The 20,029-nt window shown below is 44.3% G+C and overlaps 1 protein-coding gene across 1 annotated transcript; it reads right to left on the reverse strand.

The window, feature by feature from the left end:
- Positions 1-1,000: 1,000 nt before the first annotated feature.
- On the reverse strand, positions 1,001-19,944 carry nova1 (NOVA alternative splicing regulator 1). Its single transcript, XM_076102647.1, has 4 exons — positions 19,842-19,944; positions 10,978-11,121; positions 2,439-2,605; positions 1,001-2,073 (listed from the first exon to the last, which is right to left on the reverse strand). Exons 1-4 carry the CDS (start codon positions 19,927-19,929, stop codon positions 1,054-1,056), a joined length of 1,419 nt encoding a protein of 472 aa, XP_075958762.1. The 5' UTR covers positions 19,930-19,944; the 3' UTR covers positions 1,001-1,053.
- Between the last annotated feature and the right edge of the window lie 85 nt (positions 19,945-20,029).

The following is a 20,029-nucleotide window of genomic DNA, read 5'->3' on the forward strand; positions in this document are numbered from 1 at the left end:
ATAAGGAGATATAAACCTATCCTATAGCACCAAGAAAGGGTTAAACGACATATTTCCATGTTTGTAGCTGTGACTGAATATGCAAATGTACTTCCGTGTTTTGTGGGAGCATCATCGAGGATGTGTTTTGTGTAAAATATATATTCATACATTCCTGTGTGTCTCCTCTATCCTCTCACATTGATTATTCAACCCCTGAACTATACTCAGCAGCAGTGAAGTCCAGGCTGGGTTTTTTTTTTTTTTAAGTTATACATTTCTTTCACTGCAACACAATATTTGATCCCTGTAAATAAAAAATAGCGATAGGCTAATATTGTTTTTACATTCAGATCAACCTGCATTCACAGGTTTAAATTATCTATTTGTGTTTGAATGAGACAATGTCAATAAATAAAGGATGGAAATATAAAATACCCAAATTTAGAAACTTCAATTATGATATGAGCCAGAATTCGACAGACGTCAACATAGATATGACTTCTTTAAAGAAATTATGCGCAGATTGCTTCCCCGTAGACGGAGATGACCTCAGGTGCTTGTCATAAAACCTCACCCCTGTTCACAACGCCTTCTGCATTGTACACAAAGAGCAAGGTTTGTAAAACAGCTCTTTCAGCTGGCTGGAGCTTCATCCAACTCACTCAACTCACCGGGAGCTGAGGTTTGCAACTGAAATTAAAACCAGCAAAACCCAAACAAAACAACAAAATAAAACAGCTATGAGGTTTTGGAGGAGGGTGAAACCCTGCGGCCTCACCCTTGAATCTGCAGCTTGGCAGTGGACCAGTTCAGCTTACTCTGATCACCATCGTCAAAAGGACTCGACACAAACTTTTAAAAAACATCAGGACGTCAGTCCTAAAAACACATTCACATATCACACACACTTATCTTGGTTGTCTCCCCCACCTCCTCCTTTTGTGATTCTTTCATTTGATACGGAAATATTGAACAGATATTTGGACGTTTCTTTTTTCTATTCATCGTGACCCTCTCAATTCCCTTCTATCTCTGTCTTCATCCTTTCCTTCTTTCCTCTTCTTTTTCCTTTTAGCCCACCTTTTGTGGGTTGGTAGCGCGCACGCCTTGCTCGTAAGTGATCCGTTGGCTGATCAGATACTGTGCTGCTTGCGTAGCGGCTGGCGACCCTGTTATGGTAACTTTACGGTTCCGAGTACCAGGAATGAACTCTCCCTTTTTGGAGATCTGGATGCGGGCTCCCGTTAGCTCCTGGTACTCCACCAGCGTTTTCCCTCCTTTCCCCAAAATGGCACCGACCAGATTCTCGGGCACAGCGATCTCAACCACGTCCTTGGCCCCGTCCCCCAGCTTCTCTGTTGCCAATAGGGAGGAGGCCATCAGTGGGGATGAAGCATTTAGGTAACCATTGGAAGCCCCTGTAGCAGCTGCCAGAGAACCCAGCGAGAACCCCCCGAGGCTCGCAGCATGGTGGCCAGCACCTCCGGAGACATCGCTAGCGTAGGAGGCCAGTAGGTTGGCTGCGGCGGCAGCAGCCGGGTTGGCACTAGCTGCTACTGCAGCGAGGACCCCAGAGGCAGCTGCAGGGTTGAGGCCCAGACCTAGGGTGTTAGTGTTGTAGCCGTAGCTGGCCAGCGTGTTGAGGGCCGAGGTGATGGCCAGCAGATCGTTGCCAGAGAAGCTGGACATGGTGGCGGGGAAGGCGCCCATTCCTGTCAAGCCGGCCTGGCCCAGAAGGCTGGAGGCGGTGGCGGCTGCTGCGGCTGCATTGGGCAGCACCTCGGCCGTATTGGCGTATGGGGAGCCGGTGGGGTTGGAGTTGGCCACTGGGCCCGAGACGTTGGAATAGCTGATGTTGAGGCAGCTGCTGCTCTGAGGGTCTTCCTGGATCTTCTGCACTATAATCTCCACGGCCTTGCGGTTCTGTTCAGGCTCCCCACTGATGGTCACCACCCGCTCCTGCAGGTTGATGCCCTCTGGCTTCTGGGAGAGCTGCACCCAGGCCCCTGACTGCTCCATCACCGCTTTGACCGTGGCTCCGCCCTTGCCAATGATCAGCCCAGCTGTGCTATTGGGCACGATCAATTTGGCCTGTAGAGAAATAGAAAGATTGAAGTAGCGATAAAAAGGTAACAGGGGAAAGGTTTAACAGCATAAATGGTTGACGGAAAGAGGGATGTCTCTCACTGAGTCAGAGTACTGTACCAGCCCCTGCTTTACTCAGCGATTTGTTAATCCCAGGGGTTTAGGCTGTAGCTGCCACATGGCTCTGTCTTGCTATGAAAGACTGTAGGTAAAAATAACCACATACTCTCACATTTTCCTGACCCCACCAGACTGCGGGTCATGGCCCCGAGAGCAAGTAAGGCCGATGACTAATAAACAGGGTGTCCTGGAAGTGACCTGTCCCCACCACACAGTTTCCACACATCCTCACTGCCTGTACAGTATCTCACCTGTTTGACACGGTCTGGGTTGACGGTGGTCTGCGGCTGCAGTATGCTGACCGGCTCGGGTTTCTGGGCGCTCTGGGGCATCTCGCGGACTTTCTCCGCGATGAAGTTGTGGACACCATTGAGGGCCTCGACTGTACCCTGTATCAGACAGACGCGTTCTGTTGTTCCTGAGATGACAAAAGGAGGGAGAGGACAAACACAAGCGATGAGTTACTGCAATGTGCTCCGAGTGTGTACTTGGCGAGCAGATTTAAGGGATTTGCAAGGGGTTGGACGGAAATCTACATTTATATGAAGAAGTGATGGCAATGACAAATGCTCCTTGACATTTCACAAAAAGACGCAATTACTAAGCTATTCCTCGCTTCCTTCATTTACACAATCAACAGAGAAACCGCTTAAAGAAAGAACCCTGCTTGGTTAGCGTGCCACAAGGGGTAGGGGGGGGGAGGATTCCTCTTCAATGATGTAACTCTTTCAGGGCTGTATTACTGAGTCCGTCCTTGCCTTGAAGCTCTAATAGACTAAACACACACTTGTTCCTCCTCTAGGCTTCTTTCTACACCCACATTGACGACCCAACCGGCATTCCGTTGCCATGGTAAAGGGGCCGAGCCGTGGAAACAGGTGATGCAACAGCGAGTCCTTTATGCTTGCTTGCAGGATTTTTTTAAAACACTCTCCCTTTTGTATCAACCTTCCTGCCTCTTTAGCGTTTCACTGTTCTCCGGTTGAAGTCAATTGGAAATGTCTCCCGGCGTAAAATGTCAATTAGGCATATATTTTACTGAGAAAATGTCTCCAATAATTGAGTCAAATTTGCAAATGGGAAGAGCAGCTGATAAGGCCGTCAGAGAGGCGCTGCTCTACTTCATCGTTGGCGTTTCCATTTCTAATTCAACTGAATCTAAAATTACAAGATTGGGTGACACACACAGATCGTCATCGGCCCTCCTAGCCATTTATCAGAACTCAGGAAATGCTCAAAACGAATCTAGGGAAATTAGTCAAAGTCCAACCTGATTGGTTATATGCCATATACATTTCTAACAATGGATGTAAAAAGTCAATAGGGTCAGTTCAAGCAGATCAGGAAAAGTAGTAGGAATCTCGAATTAGGCACCTGACCTGCAATTAACTATACTGCCATAGTTTATTGGTTACGTTCTCGAGAACAGACATAAAGGACTGCACAATGCACGAAGAACATTGAAATAAAACTGTTGGAGATACAGTGTCCTGCACATTTTACACCCTTATTTTTATTAAGGGTGACCAAATTAAACCAAAATATAAATCCTGCTGAAAGACAAACAAGTTATTGACAGACTGAACCTTGACCTGTTTTTTTGTGTCAGCACATGTATTCATCATACAAGATCATGTATGATCATGTTCAACATCCACTGTCAGTTGTTTGACAATGAAAAAGACAAGATAAACAGTGTTATTCCATATTGTTTCTATTTTTGGTGTCTATGCCGCAGGTAATAGTATATGGACATTATTTATGGTCTATGAAATGCTCTTGTGTATGCAGCCAGGATACAAAATATAAAATATGAGGAGGTTGGAAGTAATACGTGTGCAAAACTACGCTGGAGGTGAACATAAAAAGTGGGGCTTTCAGACGGTGATTTTCTTCCTTAGACTTATCCTAAGGAGACAAATTGCTTTGAGCAATCATTGCTTTTTCTTAATTTTTCCAACATTCGTTGCTAGGTGAGGAGGTCCCTCTACTTTGCTTGGTACGGCAACCTCTAGTTAAACATTTCTATAGAAAGGATTGACAGCGCTGATCCCAGGTCAGTTTATCCTAAGGCAGAGACCATGATATATGAATACAACTCTTGACACACCATGAAGACTAAATCTGAATGTTACATATCTGTTCTCAGCGCTTTTCACTTCCTAAATTGCTTGCATCCTATTTTGCCTGAAGGGCTACGGATTTCATAATAAAAGCTGGGAGTTGGCTCATCCTCTTGTTTTGCAGGAGTGGAGTGAAAAAGGTGTTAGCGCCCCCGAGAGCCTTCAGCTCTCCCCCCGAGAAACCAATGACTCTATCTCGATCCCCAAGTAAGAAAGTTTCAATAGTTCTGTCTTGTCGCTTGAGCTTTCCTGCGATGAGAACCTGCCTCTGCCTGAGCCCATTTAAATCTTTCGTCGGATTTATTCAGACTGTTAGTGTGCCACACATAAAGTATCACCCGTAATTACTGTCATCACATCAGCAGATTTTTCAAAGTAATTATTCACACTACAAATTGAGCTGGAATGTTTTTGCTGGATATCCGAGTGCTGTATCTATCCATGTTACGCTGTTGCCATATGGCATGCTATTCTCAAACGTAAACACTGATTTGAATGTGGGGAACCTTTGTAGCATGCTATTTATATCCACTAAATCAGAAACAAACTCGGAAACCGTCTGACAAGAAGTTCCCAACAATCACTGTTGCCGTATTTGAAAAAGACTAGTAAACACACCATGCTTATCAAAGACTTTTTACTGGGCAGAGAAACTATCACGTACCTGGTACCTGGACAGTCAAGCAATGCTTTTTACCAATAAATTACAAATGTAGGGATAAACAGGATACCTGCATGCAGAAATCTGCAGTAGGATCAGATGTGTGTGTCGTATTAAAATACACCAGGGATTTTACTTTTAGAGGAAATACTGACACAAAGTGCAGTCTTGCAGGATACGACTTAAAGGTATGCTTTGCTCAAAAACTGCAATTGTTTGAAGGTACAAATAATCTTTGGTCAAACGGTAATTTAATGGGTAAGACTGGCAATATCCTACATATGTCAACAAATCTCATGAAAAGACCAATATCAACAACGCATTAGTCTGTTGCTCACTACTTTCCCCAGCCTGCCAGTGGCTCTCAGCTCCAAGCCCGTTGGCTTCTACTACATCTATAAAAACTGGTCTAATACCCTAATACATAGTATCTTTTTTTTTTTTTCGAAAGCTCAGTAATTTCCTTTAACAGCTGGGCACTGTCGTTTTTAGCAGCGACAAGTTAAACAACAGGAAATGTGCATTTGTTGGGGACTATTTTCAGCGGTGGATTAATACACATTTGGTGCTCTAGTGAGTATCTGGGGCAGCAGGTCGGTGTTTGCGGGATAACCTGCGGTGTGTGTGTTCATGGTAATGAACGAACATCTCACCCAGTGCAACAGTGTGGCTCATTGGTGCTTTGATACACACACACAATACTTGTTAGTAGAATACACTCACAGTTGGTTTGGGTCTATAAACAGGATTTGTCAACAACAACAAATTGTTGCCGTCACTGTGCAATCCTTTCAGCATGTCTAACCCCATGCTAATTCTAACTAACAAATGAAATCATTCGTGGATTAAAATTGCTAGATTGTAGTGTGGACTCCATGTACCGTGATGTACAACGTAAAAGGAGGAGCTACACAAAGCGAATAAAATTAATACAAATTGTGGAGGGTGGTGTGACGGCTTCTGGGGTATTTTTTTGAAACAAATAAAAAAAGAAACAATAAATAAAAAACGTTTTTACTCGCAAACGGTGAACTTTACAAATTTGACATTGACTAAAGTTTTCCAAAGATTTAAACTCAAGTTTACCATGTTTACTGAGGTAATAAATCAAGTGAGAAGTAGGGTCATTTTCTTATAGACTTCTGTACAACCAGAGTTCTATTTGCAATCTGGAGGAGTCGCCCCATGCTGGTCAGTAGAGAGAATACAAGTTTTAAGACACTTCCGCATCGGCTTCACTTGGCACAACCGGAGTATCCGCCTGGGTTTAGAACTAGTAGCGTTGTAAACAATTAATGATATTTGGGAACATTCAGTAGCTTCCCTGTATGGGTAAGATGAGATGGTTTTACAGTACCACATCCATCAGCCGTCAGCGAAAGGGAGGATGACATATGAAAATGGCCTGAATTCACATATGAGGACATTTTTTGTAAATTTGTAGTGTCTCTTAATGTATATACAGTAGCTCCGCTATGAGGATCTGCAAAAGTACCGAAACATGTCGGTACACCTGCCGGTCCGACAGCAGACAAATGAACATGTCAACAGTGTTTTTGTAATTACTCTCACTACCAGAAGGGTAGACAAAGGTCCGCACAGAGAGTGAATTAAACCAACCCGTCTGTCTGTCCTTCTGCTAGCTGCAAGATGGCTAGCTTTTTTAATACCCTATGGTTAACATCCACTGCAGAACTGTGTCTACTCTTCTGGAATTGAGAGTAATTACAAAAACGCTGTCGACACATGCTCACATATTGGTAATCGAATTGGTTATTTTCTCGCCTGAAAAACTTGATGACATCTTTTTTAAAAGCTTAGAAACTGTTTTTGGGCAAGTAAAGAATGATAAAGCTGGCGACGCCAAGCTAAGTAAACGGCAGTGAGATTACAAAGTGCTATCCTACCTATCGCGTGAAACTGGTTAAAATGACGTGCATGTTGCACCTAAATCACAGAACAAGCTGACTTACAAACATTTGAGATATTATTGAGTATAAATTCATACCCGAACAGTGTTATAGAGTACTTTCATATGTAACCTGTCAAGCCTCCAGCTCATCATGATGCTTGAACCAGCCAGTTACAGTGAAGTGCAACTAAGCTTGGTTACACTGGATTTTGGTGAAAAAGAAAAGAAATGCCAGCGTACAGAAATGTAATCATTTTTAAAAGTTGAAAACTGCATGTTATATTTCAACCCTCTAACGACGTCTAGGTTAGGTTTAGGTCTAGGCAGGATGTTGTTTCAACATTTTGTTCATAGTTGGAATGTTTGCTGGGTGTCTTTCAGTGGAGCTCTCTTGACTGCTAAATGCCCACATTTTAAAACATGCAAACAGTTAAACATGTATGACCCCAAGCAGAGATAACCCTGATTGCATCATCATCTATATTCACAGGCTGAGCACTACTCCTTGTGATGAGTAAACTAACCTCCTTGTGTAAGATCAGGTATTGTGCTTGCAGAGAAGATTAGCAGGATAAAGCAGAACAGTGCTTCAGAATACTACAGCCTAACAACTGTTCCTGGTGGAAGTTGACCACCAGGAAGAAATGTTGTGCACCAAAGGCCAGACATGAATCTGCAGAGAGAGAAAGACTGCAGTTCCCATTAGTTTGAAATCCCCGCCCATGATGTCATCCCAGACAGATGTGATACTGTCCTATAGGGAGCGTTAGAGAAAACGTGGAGAAACAGCTGAAAAACTGCAAACTGTGCCTTTGCTGTAGTTTCTCTGTCAGCTACTTTTGGAAGGAAAATGGAACAGTGGTGTTTGCCAGTATGAGGTCACATATTGTCACATATTATGTGATCATTTTAATGATCACATAATGGAAAACATACACCCAGTGTTTCTATGACATCACAACACCCTGATCTGTTTGTGCTGCTCAACGTTACTCAATACACGTACTTGGCCGGAGGCCAGCTGAACCAAGCGAAGGGCTTGAAGTTTAGTTTCTAAGTTTGTGTGCGAATCGTGAACTCCCACGGCTCTCTCTGCAGCTGCTTAAATATGCGGATGTGTGTAAGTAGGTGTGAGTAGGTGTGTGTGTGCTGAATGCGCGGTACAAGTGGATGAACGCATAGCGCGCTGCGTTTATGGGGGCTTGAGTAAATCCAGCCGTGCAACAGTTGAGATGGGTTCAAACCAAATAGTGAAAACAAAAACAGTATCTGCCCATGCGTCAGGAGGCGAGCATGCAAACTGAATTTTAAGAGGAGTATAATGTCATCTTATCTGGCCTGAACTCGCCCAACTACCAGTAACCAAAATGTGAGAGGAACAGTGAGCAGGGAGGAGGAGCAGCTTGACTACAGCTGGGAGAAGGGGTCATGTCCACAGAGAGACATTGAAACGGGCTATTTCTGGGCCTGCTCCCCCTTGTCACACAATCATGGCTCAACCACACAACCCTTCACCGTCCCCGCTCGTCCATCTCAGCCCGCCACAGTTGCACAGTCCCCATCAAGAACCTTTGTGTTCACGGTCTCATCACGGTTTACGCTAACGGATGGAAGACGCAAGTTTGGTGGGAGTCTCAGACCAAGCCGTCACAGAGGATTGCAGAGGAAAATGGCTGCATCGGTTGTTGTCCCTTGATTTCTCTAGTGTGCGATTGTGCTGTGGTTGGAGTGTGCTCAGACTGCCGCAGGATGAGAGTGGAGGGCGTGAACTGTGTGTAATGGCATTAGCATGCTGTAGTAGCCCACATTGCAGCTGATTCACCAATGAACGGTAGATACAACGGATGTAGCTGAGAACTTTGACATGCTGAATTGCTTGCCTCTAAAATTCTATATATCTTACAGTTTCAAACTTTACCAAGTTGCCCGTACTTAAAACAGCCAGAGTGTTGTTGTTTTTTAAACCTTTAGCTTCTACTGACTTCCCAGCTATTTTGCAGTGTACAGTAGCACTCCTTTCATTTTACTTGTGTGGGCCCGAGCAACCGCCCAATCAAATCGTTGCCAGCACCCTCTCCCTGAACTCCTCTTCTCACTCATCACGATAATGAGTAGGGGGATGGGCAGAGCAGGTGGTGGCCTACGAACACCTCCACAATCCAAAAGAGAGAAATAAGGATACATATCGCTCCTTTTCATTTGTTGTCATACCAATGGAGTAGCCATGCTTCCTTTTCTCAAACATAGCTGGCCTCGTATGTGGAGAATTTCAGGGCCGTGTCCTCTGTGCCTTTCAACGTGGCTAGCAGAAACATGGTTTGAAGAGAGAAGTACAGGAGAAATATTTGCTCGCACATCCTTCTTTTCCTCTCCCCCAGCGCTCCGTCGGCTACTTCTTTGCCACGATTCTGTCAGTCCAATATATCACACGTAACTCCCTACAGAACACGTCAAATTCAAACCATGTTGTGCATTTTTTCCTGTAAGTAGCGTGATATTTTGCGCTCTAAATGATCCAAAGACTCAAAAATTGCAGAGGTCACAGGACAGATTCAATAATTAAGGTAGCCATAATGATGGAAAATTCAGTTCAACCTTTCTGTTTTAAACGTATAATGGTTAAGGCAAGAGGACTGACTGTAGACCCTATAGTAGAAAATGTATAATATAATTTATAAATATTATATTACTATTTCTCTTGTACATATGTTGTGCTACTTATATTTCATAGGTCATGTGCAATGCTCACTATTTCCTTTCCAAGGTGATTATATATAAGGTCTATACTACAGTAAAAACTACAACACTACACAGGGATTATTTGCTTGCATCAGTTGTCACAGAAAACATCTGGACCTAATATGCAGCGAGACGCTCAGCACCTGTTATTTTTCAGCAGGTCGGAGCCTCCTCTAAGGCATGAAGGACAAACGGCCAGACTCCCGTACGGCTCAGGCGTTTGTGTTCGGAGGATAAGATGGGTCGGCTTCGCCCTTCCCCTGTTGCCATTTTTTGAGCGAGACTCTCCTCGGCACAATTCTTGCCTTCGATGCCTGCCGTGTCCTCTGCGTCACAGAGTTTGTTCTCATTTTCTGGGGGGGAATGAATGGCACCCCTGTGCAATTTTCCCAGAAAAGAGAGTGAATGCATCAACATGAAACCGTGAATACTATAAACAAAACCTGCAATGAAGGGCGCAATCCAGTGTGCGACACTTGAGACTCCCTGAAAGCCTCAACAGCTACATTTTGGCTGGTCTCTGGAAAAATGTCACAAAAACTATGTCCAGCAGTATTCACAAATATGAATAGAGTAAAATAATGTTGTGATGCACTCTCTTATAATGCCATTGAACACCCGGTTGTTTCTGGTAAGGCCTTTTTTTTCTGCTTCGACATCAGACCTCTGTGGTCCATTTTTTTTAAGGTAAGGAATATTTTTGCCGTGACCTGCTGTGCTTAAGGGGAAAAGTAGGACTGCCCCTCTTAGTTGACTAATCGACCGTTTTAGTCTCAGTCGACTGAGATTTCATTAGTCGACGAGTCGTTTCTTATGCTTTTTTCATGCTGAATGACTTATTTCCAAGAAACTTACGAGAACATCTCTGGCAAACACAAGATTTAAAGTGGCTCCTATTGTTAAAGATATTAGCCTTGGCGATGCGTGTGCAAAGCGTGTATAGTCTAGTTGATTGTCTTGGTTTGAGTCCATGAAATCTTTGAGGCCTTCATTGCGTATCGAGTCTGTGCAGACATCTGCATTACACCGAGGCACCGCCCGATTACCACCGGGTATGCTAGCCAAGCAACTTCAAAATGGCCTTCACACCTAAATGCTGCGTCTGACAGCTCTAACATGTTTGGTCCCCCAAGGACATAAGGACATAAGGATACTCAAGTTCAAAGTGTTTACGAACGGTCTATGATTAAAATGGATTGCAATTACTTGCCAAATGAAGAGGACATATCAAATGCTCTCTTGCACCAAAGCGTCACTCCTTCAGCTGTGTAATGAGTCAGACCGCTCCTCTCATAAATATATACATATATAAATATATGCTCATCGATTTTGAATACTGAGGGATTCATTCTTACCTGGGTAGAAGTCTTTGGATTTGGACAGCTTAATGGTGGCACCCGTCTCTTTCTGCAGTTGTACGATGGTCTGGCCGCCCTTGCCAATTATAGAGCCGGCTGCATAGCTGGGGATCAGCACTTTCAGGAAGTACTCGCCCTCCTCTGTGGCGGGGGGGGGGAACGACACACATAAAGTGGGAAAGAGTCACGTCTCGTAAAGCAGCTCTGCACATCATCATATAAACATAGTGGTGCCCAGCCCCCCTCCCCCCCAATACCCTGGACAAGCAAAAATATTTCACAATAGGAACACGTAGCTTTGACTTATATGGGGAAAGACAATTATATATCTTGTGTCTGTGTTCCTCTGGTATAGGGAAGGTATCTGGAAGAAGCCCTTTGAGCAGCTTTCAGTGCGTTCACATTTTATCAGAGACGGTGACATGTTCTGTGTCCTGTCCCAGATTTCCTCGTAGAGTAAATGATGACCTCCTTTCCAGTTTGCAGAGGTCTAATTTTAACTGTTTTCAAGGAGTTTTAGAAAACCTCTGACTGAATACAAAGCCAGGGTCCAGTGTTACGGATCGTTCTCCACGCGTGACCAGAAGGAGTGTAGAATTAACAGTCCAATCTGTCTGCAAAAGGTAGCCAGTATTCTGAGACAGAATATACAGGTACACACAGAGGACTACATGCAAACACATGAAGTCATTACAAATGCTGCTAATGGTGCCAATCCAGAGTGATCCCTCGTAATTAACAGACGTGAGAAGAACATATGGGAACCAATCCCACAGATTTGTTCATAGGGTATACTGCCAGGACGGTCTAAATCTCCTCCATTTTGGAAGGGGCTTCTGTGGCTTACAGTGGTTTGTAGCAGTCGGTGACTGACAGCCCGTCAGTGTGCAGAATTTGGAGGCAAACATGGTTCTCCCACTCAGTTTGGGAAACTTCCTCTCTCCTACGATGCTAATAGCACCAAAGTGGGCAAAGCGTCCCTTCCAAGAAAACCCTGATCACGTTGAGTGCGCTAATCTAGAAAAAAGCAATCAGCCACATATTGAGTTTGGACCCCAATATGATTAAAGAAGCTGCTAACAATACATCAGAACCGTTTTATTTAGAGATGTGTGGAGCGGACGTGATTCCCCACTGAATTCTGAATATCACATTGATGACATCATGGTAAACACTTGGCACAGGTGCATTATCAGCACTGGTTACAAATGATCTCCTCTGCATGCTGATTCCGATGCAATGACGTCATGTTCGATCCTTTTTGCAGTTGCCTCAAGGGTGACGTCACTCGAACGGGCAGAGATGTGAAAAAGGCACTGTCCATCTTTGCAGGATGAGATTTCGAACACGCTTTCGAGTGTAGCATGATACGGATTTTTTGATCCGAAGCCACACGGTTCGTCACCGTTTCACTGCATCTTGTGTTTTCGTGGAGGGTATGGAATGGGGAGGGGGGCTTGACCGGCATGGTGGGGAGGAGGTGGACCGCCTTGCACTAAGACCAACCTGTTGCCTCAGTAATGCACTCATTAGATTCAGATGTGAATGAACATGGCACTGTGACATTAAGGCATTTCACAGCCCACAAGGAGCTCTTCTCCTTATTGCATTAACATGCCCTTCATGTTGCATTCAGACACAGGCTTGTTTTTGTGCACATAATCAATGGCTCTGACAAGTATGCAGACAGTGAAACGATTGTTAATGGAATTTCACTTTTGATTTAGATTAATTAGCCACAGTTGTGGAGACAACCTCAGAACAAATCCTAAATTTACCTAAAAGCACAGACATCACCACCATCGGAAGCTAGTAAATATATCAGGTGCTGGTCAGTATGTCAGTTTTCTGAGAACATCCTCAAAAAAGAAATAAAGATAAACCTGTACATAGACATCACGTAAGCAGCTTTGTTCATCTCTGGCCATCTGATCTTTGAGATGGCCAGAGATCTGACATTTCCTGCTATGTTGCAGTCAGCTCTTCGCTTTTCTCACAACGAATAACAATAAAATGACCTTGGTGAGAAAATAAAGATCATGCATGTCTGACACGGTCTCCGTAAAGCTTCTGAGCCCTCGATCCTATCCCGAGATATCTGATACTGTAGCCGCACAAAGAATATAATTTGAGTGGCGCTGATTGCAGGATGCAAACAACCAAAGACCTGTTGTTGACAGACAAGGCAATACCCACTGCGTAACTTTCTACTCATCTTCAACCAGAGTAAACCCAGCAGGGGAGGAAGCCACTGAGATTCCATCCGTCGCCCTCGCAGCCACATTTGCTGTCATTAGTCAATAATTAATTCTGTCCTAGTGACTGAGATCACAGTAACAGGTTTTAATGGCGTCATGTGGTAGAGTAAACATGGCAATCTGTTGCTGCAATCCGCCAGGGAATGGGAGCAGTGGGGCACATTTGGGAAGCCGAGCCAGTGGGGTGTTAGTTCAAACCCCTGCTTCCAATACTGGAAGGATGGCTTGGAGGAGAGACGCGGACGCTGAGCCAAATGTGTTTAGTTAAGTCACTCAAGGGGGGTGGGTCAGGAGGAAATGCCTTGTGACCGTCCTCCCTCCTTCCCACTACCCCTCCAAGTACCCATTCTGCATTTCAATGGAATAACCTGCTGCTGACAGGCAGCAAGGGCGACGGAACAAAAAAAAAACGAGCAATAATGGACAAATGAGCCCTTGGTGAATGAAATTGCACGCAGTCGAGCACGACGGACAAATTCAACAAGTCAGACAAAACGAGTTTGCGGCTTACCCATTCTGAGATCTGCTGCTTCTCAAGTCCTCTGTCAGATCGCCATCAATGCCGGGGCACAATCTCTGAAGAGGATCTGAACGTTAGCCTAGGCATAGGTGCAATGGTAGTGTTGAGGAATGCGGCCAGTCGACTTTTCCGCCGCCGTTCTAATTTATCGGTGGGCGCAGAAAAAGAGATTTCACCGCAGCATCCAAGCCATGCCTGCAGCTGGCCAGAGCCTCAATTGTCTGAGAAAATGCTAATGCAGGCTCTCAGTGTTTTCAGTGAAAGACGGCACGCATTGTTCAAGCCTGCATCGGTTTGAAGGGGGGGGGGGTCTTCCCTGCCGCATCACCCTTTTCACTGCTCTCATCCATATTCATCGAGTGGCCTGTCCGTCTGCAGCAGCGCGCAGGACTGACAACGTTCTCGGCCAATGGGTGGCCTCCTCCCTCCAGCACGTCACGTCCCCACCCCCCCCGATGCCGGTCCCCAAAAAATTTAATTTTCTTCTCCACTCCGCCTCTTTTGACGCAGCACTATAAAGTATGGCAGTCCATTCACTCACTTTTTTTAGTGGCAAGTTACAAAGGTGAAGTGGCTGGGGGAGCGGGCTTCGGCGGCAAGCGGGCAGGCATGTGGAGTGACCTTCAACAGTGGCTGAAGAGGTGTACGGCTAGCACAAGCAGATGATGAAGGAGGTGGGTGGAGGAGGAGTGATCTGAGGCAGCGTGCCTTACGCCACCCACCCTTCTTTCCTCCCTTTCCCCCACCCCCAATCCCTTAGACGGCCATGTTTGGGAGGGCGGAGGGGCTCATCAACCATTGCAAATGGCAGTGCCGCAGAATGGTGGAGGGGGGTGATGAAACCAATCACTACGCCTATAAATCTTATGCCGAGAGGTATCTTAAGTGACTGAATGTGTGTAAAAACTGCAATGTGCATGCGTGTGAGTGTCTCTGTGTGGACGAGGTTGGGGGGGGGGGGGGGGGTTCAGCTTAAATTAATACTGCTTTCTAGGGAACCTGTAAAAAAAAAGGGAACTCCTTTTATTTATTTATTTTCCTTGGCTGCTGATTAGTTTCATCCACAAATCAAACCCGTAACACCGCGGCCCGTTTGGTTTTTTGGACCGAAATGGCTTCCAGAATATTCTACCAATCTCATTCACTGAGAGATGCTCTGGTCTATAGACACAGCCTCCCTGTAGACTCCACTCCCTCTCACCGTCTATCTGTCTCTCCTTTTCTCTGTCTTCGTTTCTATCGCTCTCTCTGTCTCTCTCTCGTTCTCTCTTTCACTGCCACCTGGCAAATTCACAGTCCAATCACGTCACATCGCTCTGCAAGGGCACCTGTGTCCTTCCCACCAAAAAATTTTTTAAATCCAGCTCACATTCCTGTGCCAACCTTTCCATTAGTAACATTACGAGATCATACCTAATCCCTTGGCCACGCAACCTTTTGGGGAGGCGCATGCTTGCCAGCAACATGGGCTCAGAGTATGGGTAATTAGAGACAGAAATGAATGAAAGATGTTCATTCTGAGGAGAGAGGGGCAATGCTGATAAAAAGAGAGAGTCATTTCCCCCATTCAGCGTCCACAGCTCTTAAAGCGCAACAAGGGGCTCGGCTTTGAAAGCGCACAGGCTTTCTTCTCTTTGTTGCAACTGCCAGTCATGTTAATGATCAGTTCGGTAGGAAAAAAGCATGATCAATATCAGACGCAGTCGAGTGGCTGGTGATTACAGGGACGGCTGAGGATTATCAGACTGTCTACCAATATTGTCAAACAGGCCGTGGGTTTCCAACGTTACATGTAGATCACATGAGATGGGGGGGCGATGCTGAAACACGTCAAATAAAACACAAATGGTCGAAATGTGCATTTCATGTGCAGATATACAGAGAGCTTCGGTCATTGCTGCGGACCAAATTAGCATCAGATACTTATCAGAATGACCGGGAGATTGGCTGCCATTTCACCCCTGTAAATCAGATTTTTATGAGCTACGTCATATGCAAACACCTAAGAGACAATGCTACGCTAATTTGCACCATTAAATGTCATTTATTTGGACTACAAATATCTTAAATACATTGAGAGGGATTCTGGAGAGTGATAAAAGGGCCTGTAGACTGAATCTTTACTGAACATAGACCAGTTGATCTTAAATCAGTTTATCCAGTTAGGCTTTTTAGTATTGCCATCACTGAACTGAGATTTTATGGGAAAGTAAGGCTGCAGTTTTATCAATTTTTCCACACTTTCAGTTACCATCGCGCTGGATCCCTCCACAAAAAGCCAATGGAAGTTTTCCATTGAATTTAGGTGCTGCAGCGTTTGGTTCAGCGAGATCATTTCGTCAAATGAACATCACTTTTATGACTTTTAAAGCAGAGATACAACCATCAGAAGAAAAAAGCTAATGTTAGCTATAAATGAGCTACACTACGGTCACATGACCTTGCGTCACCACTGCTAAGCTAAAGGCGTACTAGTGTTGTAGTGATGGCGTTTTGTAGTCTTATTTAGCCACCTGTTAGCAACCACCTTTCTTAAAACATGTAAAAGCTTGAGAATTCAGGAGAGGGGTATTTACTGACGTATTTTATATAATAGAACAAAACGTTAATATCTCTTAAGCTTGTGCTAACGACAGACCTTATTTCAGGTATCTAAACAAAACCAAATTCAAAAAACACATTGTCTTTGTAGCGAGGGAACAGGAAGTGCAAAAATGCTAACTCACATCTGGGTTTTAGGACTCAAATCTCCCGTAAGAAATGATCAGATGTATGTTAAACAGCTACAATAAATCTGCTATTAAAGGTCATAAAAAACAGTTACACTTGTAAATGTTCCTGAATGTTAACACTTATTTTAACATGATCAACATAAGGTGTTGTGGTGACAGTAAGTATAATGCACAGCACATTATAATCTACATTATGCGTTGCATGTGTCCACCTCTTTTGAGGGCGGTCACACATTGAATGCTCACAAGTGGTATTGTTTGGTTGACGTCCTTGACGAAGTGATCGGTTATTCTACACAGATAAGATCGTGTTTCGGGGGCCATCTGGAACACCGTTGCCTCTGAGGAAACAAGGCGGCCTTTTCAGAGTCAGACCATCATCAGGACACGATTAATAGTGCAGCACCGGCGGGGCTGTGACACAGAGACGCCTTGAATGAATATAGTCAGGCCGGTAAAACGGTGTGTGATACCATTACAGAAATCACAGCAGCAAGTGAATTATGTATTTTTAGTATTCATTAAGATCCGCCAAATGCAATTTCACACCGCTTAGCTGTTCACATCACCTGGATATTGGACGGGGAAGATCACGGTGGAGTCTCCGTGCTACAAATTAATGGTGTCAACTCTCCCAGAAGCAGGAACACCATGTGACTTCTCTGTTCTTAGAGTGGCTTTAGGGGTGCAAATGGAGAACATGTGGGATGCTGAATGTGCTTTAAAATACTGTCTAGTGGCAAAAGGGTCCTTATGTGCCCTGCTGAAATGACATTTCTGAGGTGCAGTAAAGACGCGCTAGTTAGAAATATATAATGCTGCTATCATCGCATGGTGGGGTGTGTATGGGACACAAAGACAGACAAAGCAAATTTCAGTAACATATGGTGCCCGTTCTCCGCGGACGTCTAATTAACATAAAGTTCTTGAATAAGCGGTCCCTGCGAGCTGCAGACCATAGCAATCACAACCTGAAATAAGATGCGCAGTAGCTGGCACACTGAGTCAGCCGTCATCCTCACTCCCGCGCTCCGACATCTTACTGATGAGGCAGGTGTGTGCACACTTCCCCTTCTTGCTGATGCTTTACTGGCCGCCACCATTTCTCCTCCAGAAAAATAAATCAGGATCAATGGTTAAAATGGCACTGCAGTGTTTTTCTGCTGCCCCCCCCCCCCCCCCCCCCCCTCCACACACACACACACACACACTCCCACAACCACCAAGTAGCTCTCACTATTCTCACCACTCCCCGCTGCAACGATGAATCGATTTGAGAGGGATTTTTTTTTAAGAAAAAAAAAAGTCTAAATTCTCTGATTCCAGCTTATTTAAATGTGAATGTTACTCCTCTATGACGGCAAACTGAACAAAACTAGAACATTGAGGATGCCGTCTTGGGCTTAGAGAAACGATGATTGAAATGTTCCCTTCTTTCCGACATCTATAGAACAAACAACTGACAAATTAACCGAGAAAATAATAAACAGATTGCTTGACGATGGGAATAATCGTTAGTTGCGGGACTTTATATGTGTCAGAATTGTAATTTTACCGTTGAATAGTGTGATGACAGTTCAGACAAAAATACCAAACAGATGCTGAGATTTGGCTCACCCCACGACCTATAAATAACCTGACTTTGATAGGAATCTAGGCTACAAGTGGTAATGAGTGCACCCTACTATCTCTACGCGGTTGTGTGATTTTCACTGGGCGGGTTGTCCTTCTTAGCTCGCAACATTTGTGCTTAAAAAAATGCACACTTCACTCCTGACAGTGTTATGTTGAAGCAGAATCAATAAAACAATACATCTATAAAATCCATCGTGCATCTCAAGTGAACACTTCGGCTCTGTTACGTCTTGTCCTTATCTTGTCGGTGTTCACACAAATCAACACTGGACTGTGCAGGATCAGAGGGTCATTCCCTTTAAGGCTGAACAGTCAGCTTGTCTCCAGGGTTTTTAAGATATTATAAAGCTCAGCGATACTGTTGCATTGTGACGCATTTGTACTTTACCAAGACTCATATAGGTGAGTGGTTCCCAAACTATAGAATCCAGTACTCACGAGGCAAGAGGTTTGACCTCACTACTGATTCTGTCAGCACTAGAACTGCAACGCCGTTTATGTTCTACTCCTGTTGTCTGTCACAAAAGGCCTCCTCACATAGTGTTGCTCAGGACAAATCAGTGGCGTATAGTTAAGACGGGCCCCAGTACACGCTAGTTACTGGCTATGAAGAGCATACACACACACACACACACACACACACACACACACCAACAAATTATATTATATTATTATAAATTATTATCATTATTATTATTAAATTATTATTTAATAATATTATTATTATATTATATTATTATTAAATTATTATTATTATTATTATTATTATTATAAATTATTATTATAAATATTTTACCAACAAACAATTTGTTGGATTTTACAGTGGAAGGAATTACTGAGGCTATTTTGTTGGGAAAGTAGAGAGGCCAAAGAGAAAGCTATCAGCGCTAGCTACTAAATTATTGTTTCATCACATGACTAAATAGAGACTAAAACATTAATATTACCAATCATTATTGCATACCTGTACATAACAAAAATACCATAGATAAGAAGAAAGTATTCATTTAATTGAATCATTTTCTTTTATAGTTAATGGAGAATAATAGTATCATTTGTCGTATATTGCTACTGAGTTTACCATTGAAATAAAAATGGAAGTGGTGGAGGTGGGTTTGCCTTTTTCGAGGATTTATACCACTAATAGCTCCATAGTAGCTAAACTCAAGGGTCCATTCTCTGCCAATTTCAATGTTGGAGGCCCCCCCCCCACCACCACCACATCTCTGCGGCCTCCCCAACCCAAGTGCCCCAGTACAACTACCTGTTTTTACACCCCTAGAGAAACAATTGCAGATTTATCTTGTGGCCCCTGCGCAAGAAAAAAAAACACTAGATCCCAACCACACAAAAAACACAATAAACACCGTCAAACATTAAAACATTACTTCACTGCTGAATGAAATACTTCATATAGAAGCATAACTCCAGATGTGAAGCAGCAGCGAGGTGATTGGGTTCACATTCAAAGCTGACCCGAGGAGTCCACTCGGCCAGTCGGGCTGCCTGCTGTTCTCTCCGCGCTGAGATAATGCAGAGTACGAAGTAACAGCCAGTAACAGCAACACAGTTGCTACATGTTAAGAGCCCCCCCAAAATCTGCTGGTGCTGCATGCATGCTGTGTTTTACTGTCACACTTCCAGCAGTGCATGCAAAGGCTCCTGCAACAACAGACTCCATGTGGATAAGCTGCTTCTTGTTGTGCAGTCTCTTACCTCCAGTGTTGGTGCGCTTGGTACAGCCGGCCTCCTCCGCCGGAGTTTCCAGGGGTCGTTTGCGGGAGTCCGGGTTATCAGCCTCCATAAGGGGCTGCTGCAGGCTGAGGAGGTTAGGGTTGGAGTATATCCCGTTGTGGTCCACGGCCGCTCCGCTGCCACCAGCCATCATCATCTTTTTTGTTATG

Source organism: Anarhichas minor, unplaced genomic scaffold (assembly GCF_050575085.1).
Source record: "Anarhichas minor isolate MPS153535 unplaced genomic scaffold, ASM5057508v1 ptg000027l, whole genome shotgun sequence".
In the NCBI taxonomy this organism is placed as follows: Eukaryota; Metazoa; Chordata; class Actinopteri; order Perciformes; family Anarhichadidae; genus Anarhichas; species Anarhichas minor.